Source organism: Narcine bancroftii, chromosome 1 (genome assembly GCF_036971445.1).
Source record: "Narcine bancroftii isolate sNarBan1 chromosome 1, sNarBan1.hap1, whole genome shotgun sequence".
Classification (NCBI taxonomy): domain Eukaryota; kingdom Metazoa; phylum Chordata; class Chondrichthyes; order Torpediniformes; family Narcinidae; genus Narcine; species Narcine bancroftii.
This window is the reverse complement of record NC_091469.1, coordinates 435,970,883-435,986,941: the sequence shown is the minus strand read 5'-3', so window position 1 is coordinate 435,986,941 and position 16,059 is coordinate 435,970,883. Positions and strand designations below refer to the sequence as shown.

General features: G+C 41.6%; 1 protein-coding gene across 2 annotated transcripts in view; it reads left to right on the top strand.

The window, feature by feature from the left end:
* The first annotated feature begins 3,243 nt into the window (after positions 1-3,243).
* Positions 3,244-16,059, top strand: part of fam171a1 (family with sequence similarity 171 member A1) — a 192,480-nt gene continuing 179,664 nt past the window's right edge. Inside the window, exon 1 of one of the 2 annotated variants that reach the window (XM_069914325.1) lies at positions 3,244-3,491. In XM_069914325.1, the coding sequence (XP_069770426.1) occupies positions 3,392-3,491 (100 nt within the window). In that variant the 5' untranslated portion in view covers positions 3,244-3,391. Of the gene's footprint in view, positions 3,492-3,583; positions 3,720-16,059 lie in introns of those variants that run through there. The other variant, XM_069914326.1, reaches the window with a different exon arrangement.

Sequence of the window (16,059 nt, the reverse complement as noted above, 5' to 3'; positions counted from 1 at the left end):
ACTCCCCTTCCTATCCTCACACTGACATGTCTGTCTCGGGGCTTCTCCAATCTGCCAGAGAGAGTGACTCAACCTGAATTGGAGCACCAACACCTCATATTCCACCTAGATGGTCTACAGCAGTGGTTTTCAAACTTTTTCTTTCCATTCACACCACCTTAAGTAATTCCTATGTCATAGGTGCTCTGTGATTAGTAAGGGATTACTTAAGGTGGTATATGAGTGGAAAGAAAAAGTTTGAAAACCACTGGTCAACAGGCTAATGGCATGAAGTCTCTCTTTTTCCATACACCTTCTGATCTTTCCCCTTTCCTCCCACACTTCTTTTATTTTGGAATATTCTGGATGGAGTTGAGCTTCTTCAATGTTGTTATATTGGATCTGCCAATCTAATAATATTGAAGAAGCTCAATTCCATCCAGACTACAGCAGTCCACAGTCTGCCACCTTAAACATTCATTTCCTCATCACTTGCACTCAATGGCTGCAATGTGTATATTTGAAACCTTTTTAATTCAATATAATTTAACATAAAAACATTTGTATTACAGGACACAGTTGTGGTAAATTCTGTAAATATATTTTGGTACATCAAAATTGTTTGCTCCCAGAATCCCCAAATTGCTTATATCCACAATTCTAGCCGTACTGTAAGGAACTTTTTGTTTTACCCAGCACTCAAATAAATCCTAATCTGACCATTAAAACACAGCAGTCCTCAAAGTCTGAGGATCAAACTCACAGATTAATTCCAATGGCCACTCAAAAAAAAAAGATGGACAAACGCCAACTGTTTTATTCAGAAAGCTTCCTGTTCACACCTTTCACCTTCCTTTCAGAGACTAAACATTTCCCTTTTCCTTAAGTCAGGAAACTGGACTGATTCCCTCCACGTCCATCCTTAATAAACACTACACTTTGCACCAGCAGCTTTTTCTGACTGTCTTTCAGGTTCATCTATACACAGTGTCCTCCATAATGATTGGGACAAAGACACTTTTTTCTTTATTTGCCCCTGTCCCCCACAGTTTTAAATCTGTAATCAAACAATTCACATGTGATTAAAATGCATTCACAGATTTTATTCAAGGTTATTTGTATACATTTTTGTTTGACCATCTGTAATGGAAGATTTAAACTGTGTTTTTTTACTTTTGCAGCCTTTGCTTCTGCAAGGCTGAGAACCTGCTTGTTGTTTAGGATCAGCAGACATAATCTAATTTACACCATGAGGCCCAGGATGCATATGAATTAGTAGACGCACCTAAATTCCACCATGGGGCCAGGATGCATTGAATCGTAGACATTATCTAATTTACACTATGAGGCCCAGGGATGCATATGAATCAGTAGACATTATCTAAGTTCCACCATGAGGCCCAGAGATGCAGTTTTCTTTTGTTGGTCGCAGACTGTCAGGGAGACCTTGAAGATAATTAAATCATTTGTTCAAAGAGATAAGCTATGAAGTGAACAACTTTTGGGTAATATAAGTTTGAGACTCTTCGAGAGGTAGCAAAATCTCTCAGCAAGAAGAAGAACTTCTAGAGTCCAGCTAACATCGCAGTCGAGGGAGGTGGAGAAGCTGCTACCGGCGCCCCGACAACCTATTACAAGTGTGCAGTCGTTGCTTCGCTTCGGCAGTTGGGACCAGTCCAGGCCTATAAGTATAGTTGGGAAGGACTTGAAATCAGCTTTTGAATTTGTAATAAACATTTGTATAAACTGAACTGCTCTCGGTGTGTGTGTCTATTTTCTTTCGGTAGCTCAAACATTGTGACCAATCTAAAACGAACAAAGTGAGAAGCACAAGTTTACCCAGGACCATATAGAAATTACAGCACCTTTTATTCATAGTTCCCCCATTTCAAGGCACCATGATGTTTGGGACATTCGGCTTCACAGTTGTTTGTGAGTACTCAGGTATGTTTAATTGCTTTATTGGTGCAGGTACAAGAGAGCTTGGCTTGCTTCTAAGTTTGATCACTGTTGGAGCCTGTAGATGCCATTTTTCTACATGATGACCAGAGTTGTGCCAATGAAAGTCAAAGAAGTCATTATGAGGGTGAAAAACTAGAATCAAGCAATAAGAGACACCTTAGGATTACCAAAATCAACTGTTTGGAACATCATGAAGAACAAATAGCTCAGTACTCACAAAGGGAGTCTTCCAAAGAAGACCTCCACTGCCGACAAAAGAATTCTCATCATAATGAAGAAAAATCCCCAAACATAGGTCCAACAGATCAGAAACTCTCTTCAGGAGGCAGGGTGTGGATATGTCAATGACTACTGTCCGCAGAAGACTTCATGAACAGAAATACAGAGGCTACTCTGCAAGATGAAAACCACAGAAGAGATGGTCAGGTTACAGAAGTATTTAAAAGAGCCTGCAGAATTCTGAAAAACAGTCCTTCTTGTGGACAGGGGAGACCAAGATTAACTTGTATCAGTGATGCCAAGAGCAAAGCGTGGAGGCGAAAAGAAACTGCCCAAGATCCAAAGCATTGTGGAGCAGAGGAGCAAATAAAGGAAAAAAAAGGTGTATTTGTCCCAAACAACTTGTGGGGCACGTATGCCTGGTTTTTCTTGGTAAAATCTGCAGCGTGGTAATTTCTAGCTCTTTAGGGGAACTCTTTGAAGTTGCAGTGAGTGACCCATGTCTGCAAGATACTGTATCCCAGTGATAGTCTTGAGCTCAGCCCCCGCAGTGGTGTCAGATCCCTATCTACCAGTTGGTAGAGAATCAAGATAGGGTACCAAGGTCGAGAGTTGGAACTGGAAACCAGACACGGTCAGCAATAATCCATGACCGAGCAGTTGCCTTCAGTCCTCCAAGGTCATGACGTTAAGCCGCTCCTGTTAAAGGGCAGGGGTTGGCGAGAGGTTCCCGAGCAACTCTCCGCATCCCATAAAAGTGGAAACCCATTTTCCGCTCAGTTCCTGGAAGACACGTACCCTATAATCCGAAGACTGGGTGCGAAAGGGATTATAGGGCGAGATGCACTGATCCAGAACGTGTGGGGAAAGGGAAACGGATTTAATGATAACTTTAACGAGATGAAATACTTCCAAGGTTGAGGGGGGAAGAAGGAGCACTCGTAGAACGGGCCGAGCGATCTCCCGCCGCTGTCTGTGGGGATGGTCCTCGGCCCGGGGGCGGAATGGCAGGGGGCTGCCCGTCCCGGAGAAGTGCAGGCGGTGGGTGGCGCCGCAGCTCCAGCCGCTGCGTCTGGTCGCGCCTCTCCGGACAGGGAGGGAGGGAGTTAAAGCGCCGGGGAAGCTGGATGCAGACAGACTGAGCTGGAAAAGGAGGAAAGCGGGCAAGCGCTGAGCAGGGGCGGCAGCGGGAAATATGGGGATGGCATCGCCTCCTCTCGCTGACTGAAGGATGAGCCGCTTTTCGCGCTCCGCTGCCCTCCTGCTTTGCCTCCTCGGCTGCAACGTGTGGAAAGCGGTGACTAAAACCTTACACGAGAGACGCTCGCAAGGTAACGGGCGCGAGGAGGGGGCGATGACCGGTGGCCGGGCGGCGGGGGCGTTTATCGGACCAGTTATTGTCATTGGAACAAAAAGCGCCGGGACGCGGCGGCGGGAACAATGAGCATCGTCTCCGAGCCCGTGGTCGCGAACTGGAGCTGCAATGGCCTCTTCCTTTTCCCCTGGAGACGAGCAACGTCGGGGTCGACAGCTTAAAGTGGGAGTAAAAGGGAATGAGGGTGAATATGTCGCAGAACATCATTGGGCATAATCGATTCACCTTGTCCCCCCCCACCCCAAACCCCCCACCCCCCACCCCCCCCAAACCCCCTATTTTTAAGGACACGGTACAGGGGTTTTATTTTAAAATGGGAGTCCTTCACTCCAGTGAATTTGGGGCCGGAGCGTCCATGTTCAACGCGATATTTTGGCGTGTGTTTTAAATGCGTTGGCTTTAAAATGAGCACGTTGTGGTTGTGGAGAAGACGTTGGCAGAGGAGCGGTCCCCGTTTAACTGGAAGTCCTCGCACAGGCACCACCCCTTCCCCCAACACTCCCAGCAGCTTCGGTGGTGGTGGTGGTGGTGTGGGGGGGGGGGCGTTCAACGAAGATCTGCGCCTTGTTCGCACCATCAATGTGCAGGGACGAGCCTCAGCGCGAGGGGATTTTTTGTTGTTGTGGCTGCGACCATCATGTGATCTCTTATGAATGGATTATTCCCCACCCACGCAGGAAAAGATGTGGAGGGGTTCCCCAATTTCGGTCTTCCTGAGTGGCGGGGCAGGCTCGAGATCCGTCCCGTCCCTCCAGAAAGTGCAGAATATGGAGGTGGGAATTTCGCCCTTAAGAATGCATAGTCAGAATAGATACGAAGGGCCCGGAATAACTTGGGTTCATGCCTCGCGAAATCACATCGTCGTTATGTGCACGGAATCCGCAGGTGGCTTCTCGCCCTCACATGCATCGTGAGGATTTATTTGCACTCAGTCATGAACTTCCATCAGAAACTGTTCCTTTAATGACCTGGGAGCTAGTATTTCCTATGATATTTTAATTGCAATTCAGTAGATTAATAATACATTTGATTAGATTATCTCTTTTGTCCAGTTGTAAATGGACTAAGGTAGAGGATACCATTTTTTTTAAAAAATGAGCCACCTCGCAAAATCTAAGTGTATAATAAATATCTTCACATTATTGATGACAACAAAAATTTGGTTCATTGCATTATTCATATTCACTGATGGGGGGAAAAAGAGCACAGATATAAATTTGGAAGGTAATGGGTACAATCACAATGTCCAGTGGTTTTTAACCTTTTCAACCCCCCCCCCCCCCCCTCCACTCGTATACTATAAAGTAATCAGCAGAGCGCCTTTGCCATAGAATGCTCTGTGGTTGGTAAGGGATTACTTAAGGTAGTATGTGGGGGGGAGGTTGGGAACCACTGGTTTAGTCCATTTGTCAGTATTTGACACCAGTTGGCGTCATTAAATAGAGGGCATTTTACATCAACTATATTGTAGGTCTGGAGTCATTTACTGGCCAAACCAAACCAAGGTGGCAAGTTTCCTTCCTTCAAGGACAGCGCCCATCCATATTGGCCTTTATTTCAATCTGTGGTACTGTAGTCATGCTTACCACTAAACATTTTAATAAGCCCTATGTTAAATCAAATGCTATGGTACAATGTGAGCTTGAGTCTTTAATCTCCGGATTAAAACCCCAGTATTTTAATCAGAAACTCTCTGTGGAAAAGAGTAGGCTTTAAAATTAGTTTTGGGATTGTAGAGAGTGAACAGAGTCAAATGGAAGCTTAGCATTTTCTCTGATGGTTACTCCATGGTTGTAAGGGGCCATGAAGGTGTATTTCATTGTTGCTATAGAGTCAGCCCGTGCATTGGGGTGTTTACATCTGAGTACAATGTGAACAGTGGTGGACTTTAGAAAGGCATTCAACACGGTCCCCCTTGGTGGGTTCAGTTTGAATGTCATGAGACAGGGTTAAACCACAAAAGTCTGCAGACACTGTGGTTGAAGTAAAAACACAATGCTGGAGAAACTCAGCAGGTTAAATAGTGAACTTTATATGGCAAAGACAATGATAAGTAACCAATATTTTGGGTTTAATCCCTTCATCCCTTCATAGGCAGGTAGTTGAACAAAATACTGAGTGGCAGAGGGAGCAGCACAGTCCCAAAGGCAAGAAGGAGGTTGATAAAGGAGAGTGAGCACACCAACAAGCAGGGGGAGGAGGGATGCCCTGTGAATGCAGGGGGTGGGGGGTGGGGGTGGAAAGCTAGAGGAAAGAAGACAAAAGGGGAGGGAGAATGGACAAGCGGGCTAGCAGAAACCGGAGAGGTCGATGTTAATGCCATCTGGCTGGACGGTGGCCAGTAGGAAAATCAAGTCTTCTTCCTTCAATTTACAGGTGGTCTTTGTAGGATAGATACGTGAGCATGGGAGTAGGGCACGGAATTGAAGTGTTTGGCCGCTGGGAGATCCCTGTCACTGATGCGGAAAGAGTGAATGTGCTCAGAGAAGTGATCTCCCGGTCTCTCCAAAGTTGAGCAGGCGTGGGATCCATGGAAAATTGGCTGCTTGGATTCAGAATTGGATTGCCTGAAGAAAGCAAAGGTCAATCATAGATGGAACATGCTCTGCTGATGACAATAGCATCTATAAATTTGTTGATGATACTGTAGCGGTGGCTACCCTGCTCCTGCATTAACACACGCAACCAGACAGGTTGAGCTCAGTGAGCAGACTAGTTTATTGCAGGCTGCTGGGCTGCACTTATACTCCCAGCCTGGACCTGGCTGAGAACTGCGCTGGAGAGCACTGATGTCACCCGGGCATCACGTGGTCCCCAAGCGCGGGTTTCTGAGCCCCGAGCTGGAAGGAAGGAAACTCCCAATAGTGCCATTTTGACGGCTGCCTTTGCCGCGTGGCTTAGAAGTGGGGCTGGTTTGCCTACCTTGTGATGAGCCGCCACAATACCATGGAAGTGGGGCTGTATAAAAATGGGTGATGAGTCAGCAAACTGGAGGGAGATTGAAAACTTAGCTGAATGTTGTACTTACAACAGCCTTGCACTCAATATCACCAAAACTAAAGAGCTGATTGTGGACTTGAGGAAGAGAAAACCAGTGTAAAGTCCAGTGCTTTTGGGTATCAGAGATGGAGAGGTTAAGCAAATTTAATTTCCTTGGAGTACCTATCTCGGAGAACCTTTCCTGCACCCAATATATTAATGTAATTGAGAAGAAAGTATGTCAATGCCTCTTCAGCAGTTTGCAGAGGTTTGATATGACATTGCAAACCTTGGCAAACCAGTACAACCTGACAAAACAGTGTTCTCCAGTCTGAGGTACAAAAATATGCAGGCGCACAGCCAGACAAACAATTCATATGCAGGACAAGTATTTATAAATATATATAAATATTGTTTCATGAATATGATCATCTCACTTAGTTAGTGTGTGAGCAGTTCCTTGGTTGTTCAGCGTTCTCATTGCCCACGGGAAGAAGCTGTTCCTGAACCTAGTGGCATTGGCTCTGTTACTCCTATATCTCATTCCTGACAGGAGCAGCTGAATGATGCTGTGTGCAGGGTGGAAGGAGTCCTCAATTATTTTGTGCACTCTCTTCGGACAACGATCTTGGTTGATCAGTTGTGGGGTGGGGACAGGAGGTGGAGAAGATTCCAATGATCCTTTCTGCCACTCCCATCATTTCTCTACACTTCTATAGAAGGTTTACATAATGGTGGCCAGTAACCTTGCCCACTTCAGGCTTTCCAGGAGATGCAGTTGCTGTTGCGCCTTCCTGACAAGCAAGGAAATATTGTGACCACAATAGGTCACTAGTTAAGTGAACTCCAAGGAACTTGGTGCTCTCCACTCTCTTCACTACAGAGTTGTTGATGTGTAGGGGAGAGTGGTCATTCCTGGTCCTCCAGAAATCCACAATCATCTCCTTCATCTTGTCTACATTGAGATTCTGGTTGCTACATGCACCTCTGAGCGGGAAGCCCTGAAAAATGTCATGAATGCAGCCCAGTTCCTCAAATGCAAAACTCTTCCCCCACCATCGAGAAGATCTACATGGAATGCTGTCGTCAGAGATCAGTGGCGATCATCAAAGACCCTCACCACCCAGGACATGCCCTGTTCTCACTGCTGCCATCAGGAAAAAAGGTATAGGTGCCACAAGTCTTGTTCTATCAGATTTACGAACTGTTTCTATCTCTCCACCATCAAATTCCTAAACAACAAACTCAATCAGAGACTCATTCAAGGATTCTTACTTTGCACATTATTTATTATTGAATTTTTTTTTGTATTGTGCAGTTAGTTTGTTTACATTTGTCTTTTGTATATGTATTTTTTTTTGAGTACAATGTACTCAATAAATAGAAATTTTGTCTCGCCTGCAAGATAAAGAATCTCAGGGTTATTTGTGATGTCATGTATGTACTCTGACAATAAATCTGAACTTTGGAAGTCAGTTCCAGTAGTATTCTACAGGGATTTGTTCTAGGACCCCTGGTCTTTTTGATTGGTATGTTTGCAGATGATACTGTTATGAGCCCAGAGGACCCATAAACCTAGCAGCAATAGGTATTCATCAAGACAAATGGTTACTTAAACAAAAGTTGCTTTTAATTACCTTTAAATATGAATACAGAATCACACTTTAACTTATCACTATTGACTTAACTAACCTAATTTAACCCCCTTCTAATTCTATGTGCACATGTATGTAATGTGATTAAATTCAGAAAAGTTCTTTTGAGTCACAGTCCAATCTCGCGTCATTCCTCCAAGTTCACTGGTTGCAGGCAATTCTTATTCTTTGCACAGAATTTAACATTTATAAAGTTCACCAGGCTTTTGTGCTTGAAAAATAAAGGGTTAACGCTCAGGAAGGTTCTTGTTAGTTTTCAGAGAGAGATTTGTTGTAAATTTACTTCCATCAGCCACTTCAGTGTCTTGCTGAAGAAACTTGCCCCCTCAGGGTTCTCCAGATGATAACCTCTTTCTTTCAGGTCATCACAGAGTTCCTTTTCTGTTTCCCTTATTCCAAGTGAAACATTAGACAGCCGGTCCTCTCCTCTTGCATGAACCACAAGGGCTTTGACCAGGTTAAACTAAGAACTCACAACCTGTCTTCCAAATGGGGTTTTCCACAAGCTTGCCAACTTGTCCTGTTCCATACCAGCTACATTTGCTGACTGTAACACTGTGGAACTGATCTCTGTCTCTCTCACAGAGAGAAAGCCTGTTTGAATCTCTGCTTGCAAAACCACATGTCCCTCCAAGAACAGCAAGTTCCCTTCCAGACAATATGCGGCTCTGACAAGCTCTTTCATCTGTTGCCTTTTTGTAAACAACAATCAATTAGTGAAGTCTCTTGGGCACTCTTCAAAGCTTTTGCAAAGTCTCTGAGGCCTCAACGTGTCTAGCATTAGCAGAGCTCCAGTATTTTAAATAAGATCTGTTTTAAAGTTTTTGTATGTGACCTACAAGAACAAACCCTGCTCCAATTTATCTCCCAAAAACATATCTATATTCTATTACAATACCAATATGGATGTGTTTAATAGAGTTAAGGTTTTTCTCTTTAGAGCGACACAGAATGAGAAGGATAAATAGGGAGGACAGTTCTAGAGTATTCTAGAGTAGCAATGGCTATTACCAGGGGATATCTGTTTAAGTTGAGTAGTGAATAAGAGATGCATGGTTGCAGATGTTAGAATCTGGAGTACTAAAACAAACTGCTGGAGAAACAGTGAGTCAGGCAGCATGCATGGAAGAAAAAGGACAGTTGGCACTGCATATCCTGAAGTATGGTATCAACCCAAAATACTGACTATCTATTTTTCTTCACGGATGCTGTCTAAACCAGTGAGTTTCTCCCACGGAAGGAACTCGCTTTTTTGTGTTTTTTTTTTGCTTTAAATGGAATAAGTCAGAGAATGTACAATGGTGAAGGGAAAGCTGAGGGGGTAGGGGGATGTTTTGTGAAACACTGGCACCAATTTTGGGTAGGGATTATCTATGACAGAAGAGTAAATATGGAAATCGTTCCTGGCAGTGGTCTCGTTGCAGTTAGTAATGTTCATGTGAGGAACACTTGATTGAATGTGGGTTAGCATTTTATAAACAAAAAATATTGGCCAATAGTCTGAAATTGTGTATTGCAGTGTAAAGGAAAACTATATAATGAAATTAAAAAATGTTTGAGTAAAGTAATGGAGCAGAAGAGAAAGTTTGAGAGTTGATATAAATAAGTGCTTATTATATCCAAGGTATAAATTAAAATACAGGTGCAAATTCAACTGTTAAGGGATTTGTGACCAAGTAACCATTAATGGGAGGTGGCTGTGAGACAGTCAGAACTGGGGTGAGGCCTGAAGGAAATGGTAGATAGAATTGACTTGCAGTGATTTAAAAAAAAAATTAAATCTTCAATTAATATAATGAAAATTATGCAGTCAGTGAAGATTTAAAAAGTTGTCACAATAACTGAAAGAAGTTAAGTCACCATCATGAACCTTTTGGTAGCATCTGTTGTATGATAAGTTAATACTTAAATAGGACAAAGGGAGGTTTCAGTGGAGATTTTAAGCCTAGCATGGGTTAAACAATCTTGCTCGTGTCAGAAAGTGTGAATTTCTTGAGTGTTTGGAAATGTTCTATGAACTATCCTGGAATTGCCAAGAGGGCAAGCTGTCTTCGATTTAACAATAAATACCGAAAGAGATTTAGTTAACTCTCCTCAATATTTGTAATTGAATTCCCTCCAAAGGAAAATGGTTCCAAACCTTAGTGCTGATAAATCCCTTGTGCAGATGATGGTGATATTGAAAATGGGAAAGTAAAGGCCTGTTCAATAATTTCACTTTGGAAAAAGTGTTTGTAATTGCAAAAGATGATGCCTGCTGGATGTCCTGAGGAAACTGTCATTATTCAGGGATATGGTCTTCCCAATATTGAAGAAAACTGGTTCACCCTCACCACTGGGACAATCTGCTGTGTGGGCTGGAGATTATATTAGTGCTGGAGGCATTTATATTGGAAAAGTTGACAGGATCCATGGCCACTTCCTCTGAAGGGACTCTGCTTTGCTTTGCGGTTTAATATTGGTACAGGTTTACTTGATGACTTTTTAGGCCCTTTCAAGCAAAGAAAATGCCCAACAGTGAAGGCTGAGGTTCTCCGCCCTTGCGCCTAGAGACTTGCCTTTCTGAATACACCGTGGCTAACTTTGAGGCGCCAAATCAAACCCTTCTCGGAGAAAGATAATCGGTGGAGTGAGGCACTCCGCCACCTGGCTTGAATGTACAGCCTCTGCAAGTGACTGGTTAGGGGCAGGTTGATGATGCTGTCAATCCACGACCCATCACTCCATGACCCTGTCAGGGCAGCCTGGGCCGGTGCAGGTTGTGACAGCCTCACCAGGTTGCTTCGGCCTTCAGGGTTGCTCTCTGTGGCTCAAAACACAGCAGAGCAATGGCTGTCTTCCCTACCCTTTAATTTATTATGCAGCTGGAACTTTTCTGGGAAACACAGCGGTTCCAGGTGTGTGGGGAAGATGGCCATTGCTCTGCCACATATTTATGACTGATGGCGCTATGGTACCAGTCGCCCCCACCTCCATCAGATCTAGAGGGCACCATGGGACTCCGCTTAACATGAATGCAACGCTGAAGCAGCCTTTTCGGGCTGCTCTATGAAAGGTAAGTTTTAAGTTTTCCCTCTGTGCTTGTAGCCAGCCTCCAGGCCTGGCATGAAATGGCCTTTTGACTTTGCAGGGAAAACCAAGGAAAGATTTTGTGAATCTTGTGTGAATGACAATAAATTGGATCTTGAATGGCAGATCAACAGCACCAGGGAATTTTTACCTTGTACTTTTAAGGGAGATGAGTTGGAATGTTCCCAATGCCCTAATACAAATTAAAGTTATCTTGAATAATTTGTTCCTGTTTTTAATAGGAAACATTTTCAAAAATAATGGGAGTCGTCAGCACTTTTAAGGAAAGTGGTTGGAGAGAATCACAAATTGAATCATTTTAACAGCTGTTATCAGGAAATTACATGTCAATAAACCAGACAACAGTGAATTATCAAATGAATGGAATTGGAAAGGACAGCTGTTTAACTTTTTATATATTAAAAAAAAGATTATGATGGTAGCTAGGGGAATATCATTGGATTTTGGATGAATGTTAAGAAATTATTTAACTGGCTCTTTTATAAGAGACCATTAGATAAAGTGGAAACCTTTTGTGAAGAAAAATTGCTGATTGGATTTGGGAACTACATGGTGAGAGGAGACAGAAGTTGTGGATCATGTCCAGGTATCCCAAAACGATCCATGTTAGGGCTACAACTGTTTGTTTGAGTAGAACATTGAGGAGAGCTTCTCTTATTTTTCCATAACTGTTGCCATGACAAATTTTGTGTCCACCATAAAAAAATTCCATAGAAACCTGAACTAAAAATTGCAGATAATGAGTAAGGAAGTCTATGTATTTGTAGTATCCCTTTGGTGTTCTGAAGATGCTGCAAAATATTTGAAATTTATAGGCTTTTTTTTTGTTTTTTAACATTGCTGTCAGAGTATTGCGTACGCATTTGCCTACAATTTATGTACAGTGGAGCTGCAGAAACAAGAATAATTTGGTGGTACAATTTTTCTTTTCCATGGTATAGGTTAATGCAGGGTTAGGTAGCCTTTTACATTCCATGCGTCAAATTTTTCATGCACGAGTTCAGATGTGCCCATACAACTCTTGTACCCCCATTCATTTCTTGTTTAAAAAAAATGTTAATGTAGACACATTTAGCATTTTTACATATTGATTTAATTATAAAAACAAGATAAACATTACTTAATGAGACTTTGGAGTCTGTTTTGATTTTACTAAAAATAATTGCTAAGTTTTAGATTTATTCTCAGTTTTAAAAAAAAAGTAGCTCTAAGCTACTTGAATTCCTGTTGCAGATTTTTTTCTACAGATCAGTTTTTGGTTAATACTTTTTGCATGAATAAGTTTAATTTTTTTAAAATTATTACCACTGCAGTTTAATGTGCCACTTCTAATCATCCAATGGACCACTTTTGCCACTTGAGCCATAGGTTGGCCATCCCTGGGTTAATGTTGATTGTGACACCAAGAAATCTCCAGCTGTTTGACCAGGGTTTTACACGAGAAGGCAATGAAATGCCCAAGTATTTGTTAACAATGAAACACTTCAGTAGTGGAACTCAAGATATCATTGTCACCTTAAAAAAAAGTTATTTGGTCTAATCCAAAGACGGGTCTCCAACTTGGGAGAGAGTTTTTGTGTTGATACTTCAGGATGAAGTTGGCTTTTTAAATTGTTAATTTTTTTTTCTTTTTTTGAAACTTTATTTATTCGTTCAAAAAAACAAATAATATATGAAATTGTTAATTCTAAGTTGTGTAGATAAGATAAATTTCAGATTCACTCCTTGAGCTTTGATAGACACCACCATTTAGAGAATAATGTCAAGGGATTGAAATAGTTGAGACATTGTTACCACATTATTTCCAGATTTCCTTTCTACAACCCAACTAACTGTAATATGGTGCCCAATAAACTTGCCCATCTTTAGGATGTGGGAGGAAACTGAATCTGCAACTAAAACTCAATCAGCCATAGGGAGAATATGTAAATTCCATGCAGACAGAATTGAGGTAGTAATCCTGCAATGTGTTGTACTTGAAATGGAAATCTGGAAAAACAAACATTGCTTGAAAAACTCAGCAGGTCAGGCCACGCCCATAGAAAGAAAAACTTAATATTTCAGGTTGGGGACTTCATTAGAATGATTTTGAAAGTTCACACAACTGAAACACAACTCTTTCTCTTCCCACAGATGCTGTTTGGTTTGCTGAGTGTTTCTACCATTTTCTGCTTTTTTAAAAAAAATGCTATAAAGACAACTTAGTTGGGGGGGGTGGCGGGGTAGGTGGAGGTGGTGGTGGGTGGAGGATCATTTGAGGAAAAAAACTCCAAAATCGACTGAGACGAAAATGTGGGTTAGAGTTTTGTGCTGTCTGCAAGGAGTTTATACGTTCTCCCAATGTCTGTGTGGTTTCCCCTGGGCGCTCCGGTTTCCTCCAACTGTTCAAAACATACCAGGGTGTAGGTTAATTGGGTGTAAATTGGGCAGCACAGACTCGTGGGCCAAAATAGCCTGTTACCGTGCTGTATGCTTAAATTTGCAATTCTAGTTTGCAATTAGTAAATTGCTGACTTGTGAAGATTACAGATATTGTATGAGGATAGGTTGCTGGATGAAGAGAGCTCTGACACTGGCAGTGAGATGTTCAGTGCAAAAATTATATTGGGGAAAATGGATTAGTGTACAAGCCTTGTCCTTCCAAAATCCTGGAATGAAGCTTTCAATATGCTAAGTGCCTGCTGATATCCCTGACTGTAAGCAAATTTTGTGGACTGGAACTCTTCTGTTCATTTAGGTAGAGGATAGTGTAGAACTTATCTCATGCTTCAGAACCACTCTTCTATTTGTTCAGTGTATTAATTCTGACACACATTTGTCTGGGGGCCAGTTCGCTGCTCATTGTCTGTCTGCATTATTAAAATCAAACTGCAGTGATTGGGGACCTTGGGCATTATACTTGGTTTCTAACTAAGAATTAGAGGAGTGGCTCATAAAGGACATCATAAATTTCTTAAGTTGATTTAATAATTCTCCATTAATATAAGGAAAACAATTACCTGAATTTTTAAATTAAATTTAAGTTATTATTTGGAGGCTTTCGTTTTACTCAGATGCATTAATATGCAGTCAGTTGCAAAAATTGTTACTTTAAATGCTATTTCATTGAGGAATGAATTTACAAATATTCCCCAAAATTTACATGACTGGAATAATCAAACTATCTGTCAATGTAGTTACTTAATATTAATTGGTTGATCTAGTCACTCTATGGCTTTGTTCTGTTAGTGGAAATCTGGAAGTCTGAACCAGTTCACGTTTTTGCATACATACATTGAGCATGACGTATGAAGACAATTACATTACATTCCTTCTTTGGCTTGGCTTCACGGACGAAGATTTATGGAGGGGTATGTCCACGTCTGCTGCAGGCTCGTTGGTGACTGACAAGTCCGATGTGGGACAGGCAGGCGCGGTTGCAAGGGAAAACTGTCTTCACGAAATTTTGTTAATTCAGTTTGTAGGTCAGGTTAGTCACTGGGGGATGGTTGCAAATGGTGTGATTCTTGTGAAACTCTCCTCTTATCTGGTGATAGAGACTAGAGATTTGCATACAATACAAGATCATTTGGCCCATTGAATCTAAGCTGGCTCCAAGTAAAGCTTTCCTATTAGTCTAGTTCTCCCTCATTTTATTTTCCTGCAGCCCTGGAATTTGTTGCCTTCCCCTTTAATTTTTTTTCCACCTGTTTCTTATTTACTTATACTAAAAAAAATAATTGGCTCCTCCTATAAGTTAACCTGCTAGGTATGTTGTTGGGATGTATGAAGAAACTTGAACCACAGAAGGTAACGCATGGTAACATGAGGAAAACAAGCTAACCTCTCTCGAACAGCACCTGAGGACAGGATTGAACCCAGGAGCTGGAGGCAGGAAGAATTTTAAAAACTGTGCCTTATTGGTTAATTCTACAAGGTAATAGAATCCATGCTTTGTTTTAGATCTACGCATGCATGAGCTGCATACATTCAGATCAATGTTCAGAGTTGAAAATTTACAAGGCAATAACAATGGTTCCATTATCATATGTTTTGCTATTTCTGTCATGGACTTGAGCAATCATTCATTATGACTGGAATTAAGAAAATTCCTTTTCACTGATTCCTCGAGTGCTGTTTCCATTGAGGAATGTGAAACAGTTGACAGAGTTTCCTTTCTTCAACTAAAAGTGAATGAAGTGCTCTGTAGACTATTATCTTTAAGAGTTGTGAGTGATGTGTACAGTCTGTCCCTAGTAATGGAAATTTGTAAAAAAGGAGTGCAGCACATGAACAAGCCCTTTGGCTCACAATGTCTGTGATGTAAACTAAAATGATCTCACATTCTTGCACATGGTCTGTATCCTTCTGAACTTGACTGGCTATATACCTGTATAAAAGTCTCTTTTTTTTTGAAACTTTATTTATTTTAACATGAAGAAAGTAAGTAATTCACGTACAGAAAAAATTACTTACAAAATAAAGTAATACAAGTACAAAGTAACATAGTTAATACAATACCAATCTCGGCATCTCCCCCTAACAACTAGAAACTAAGACTAAAAAAAAACTATTTTTAACCCCTAAATCCACCCCCTGTCTAAAAGTCTCTTAAATGTTGTGATTATTTCTGCTTCCATCACCTCCCTTGGTTGCACATTCCAGGCAATCAGTGTATTTTTTTTTTTAATTTGCTGTGCAAATCTCTTATAATCTCCCCAGCCCCAACCCCAACCCCACCAACAAAGTTTAAACCTATAGTATTTGGGGGGGAAAAATATACAAATATAAAAGGATTATATATTCTTCCATTAGCCTCTG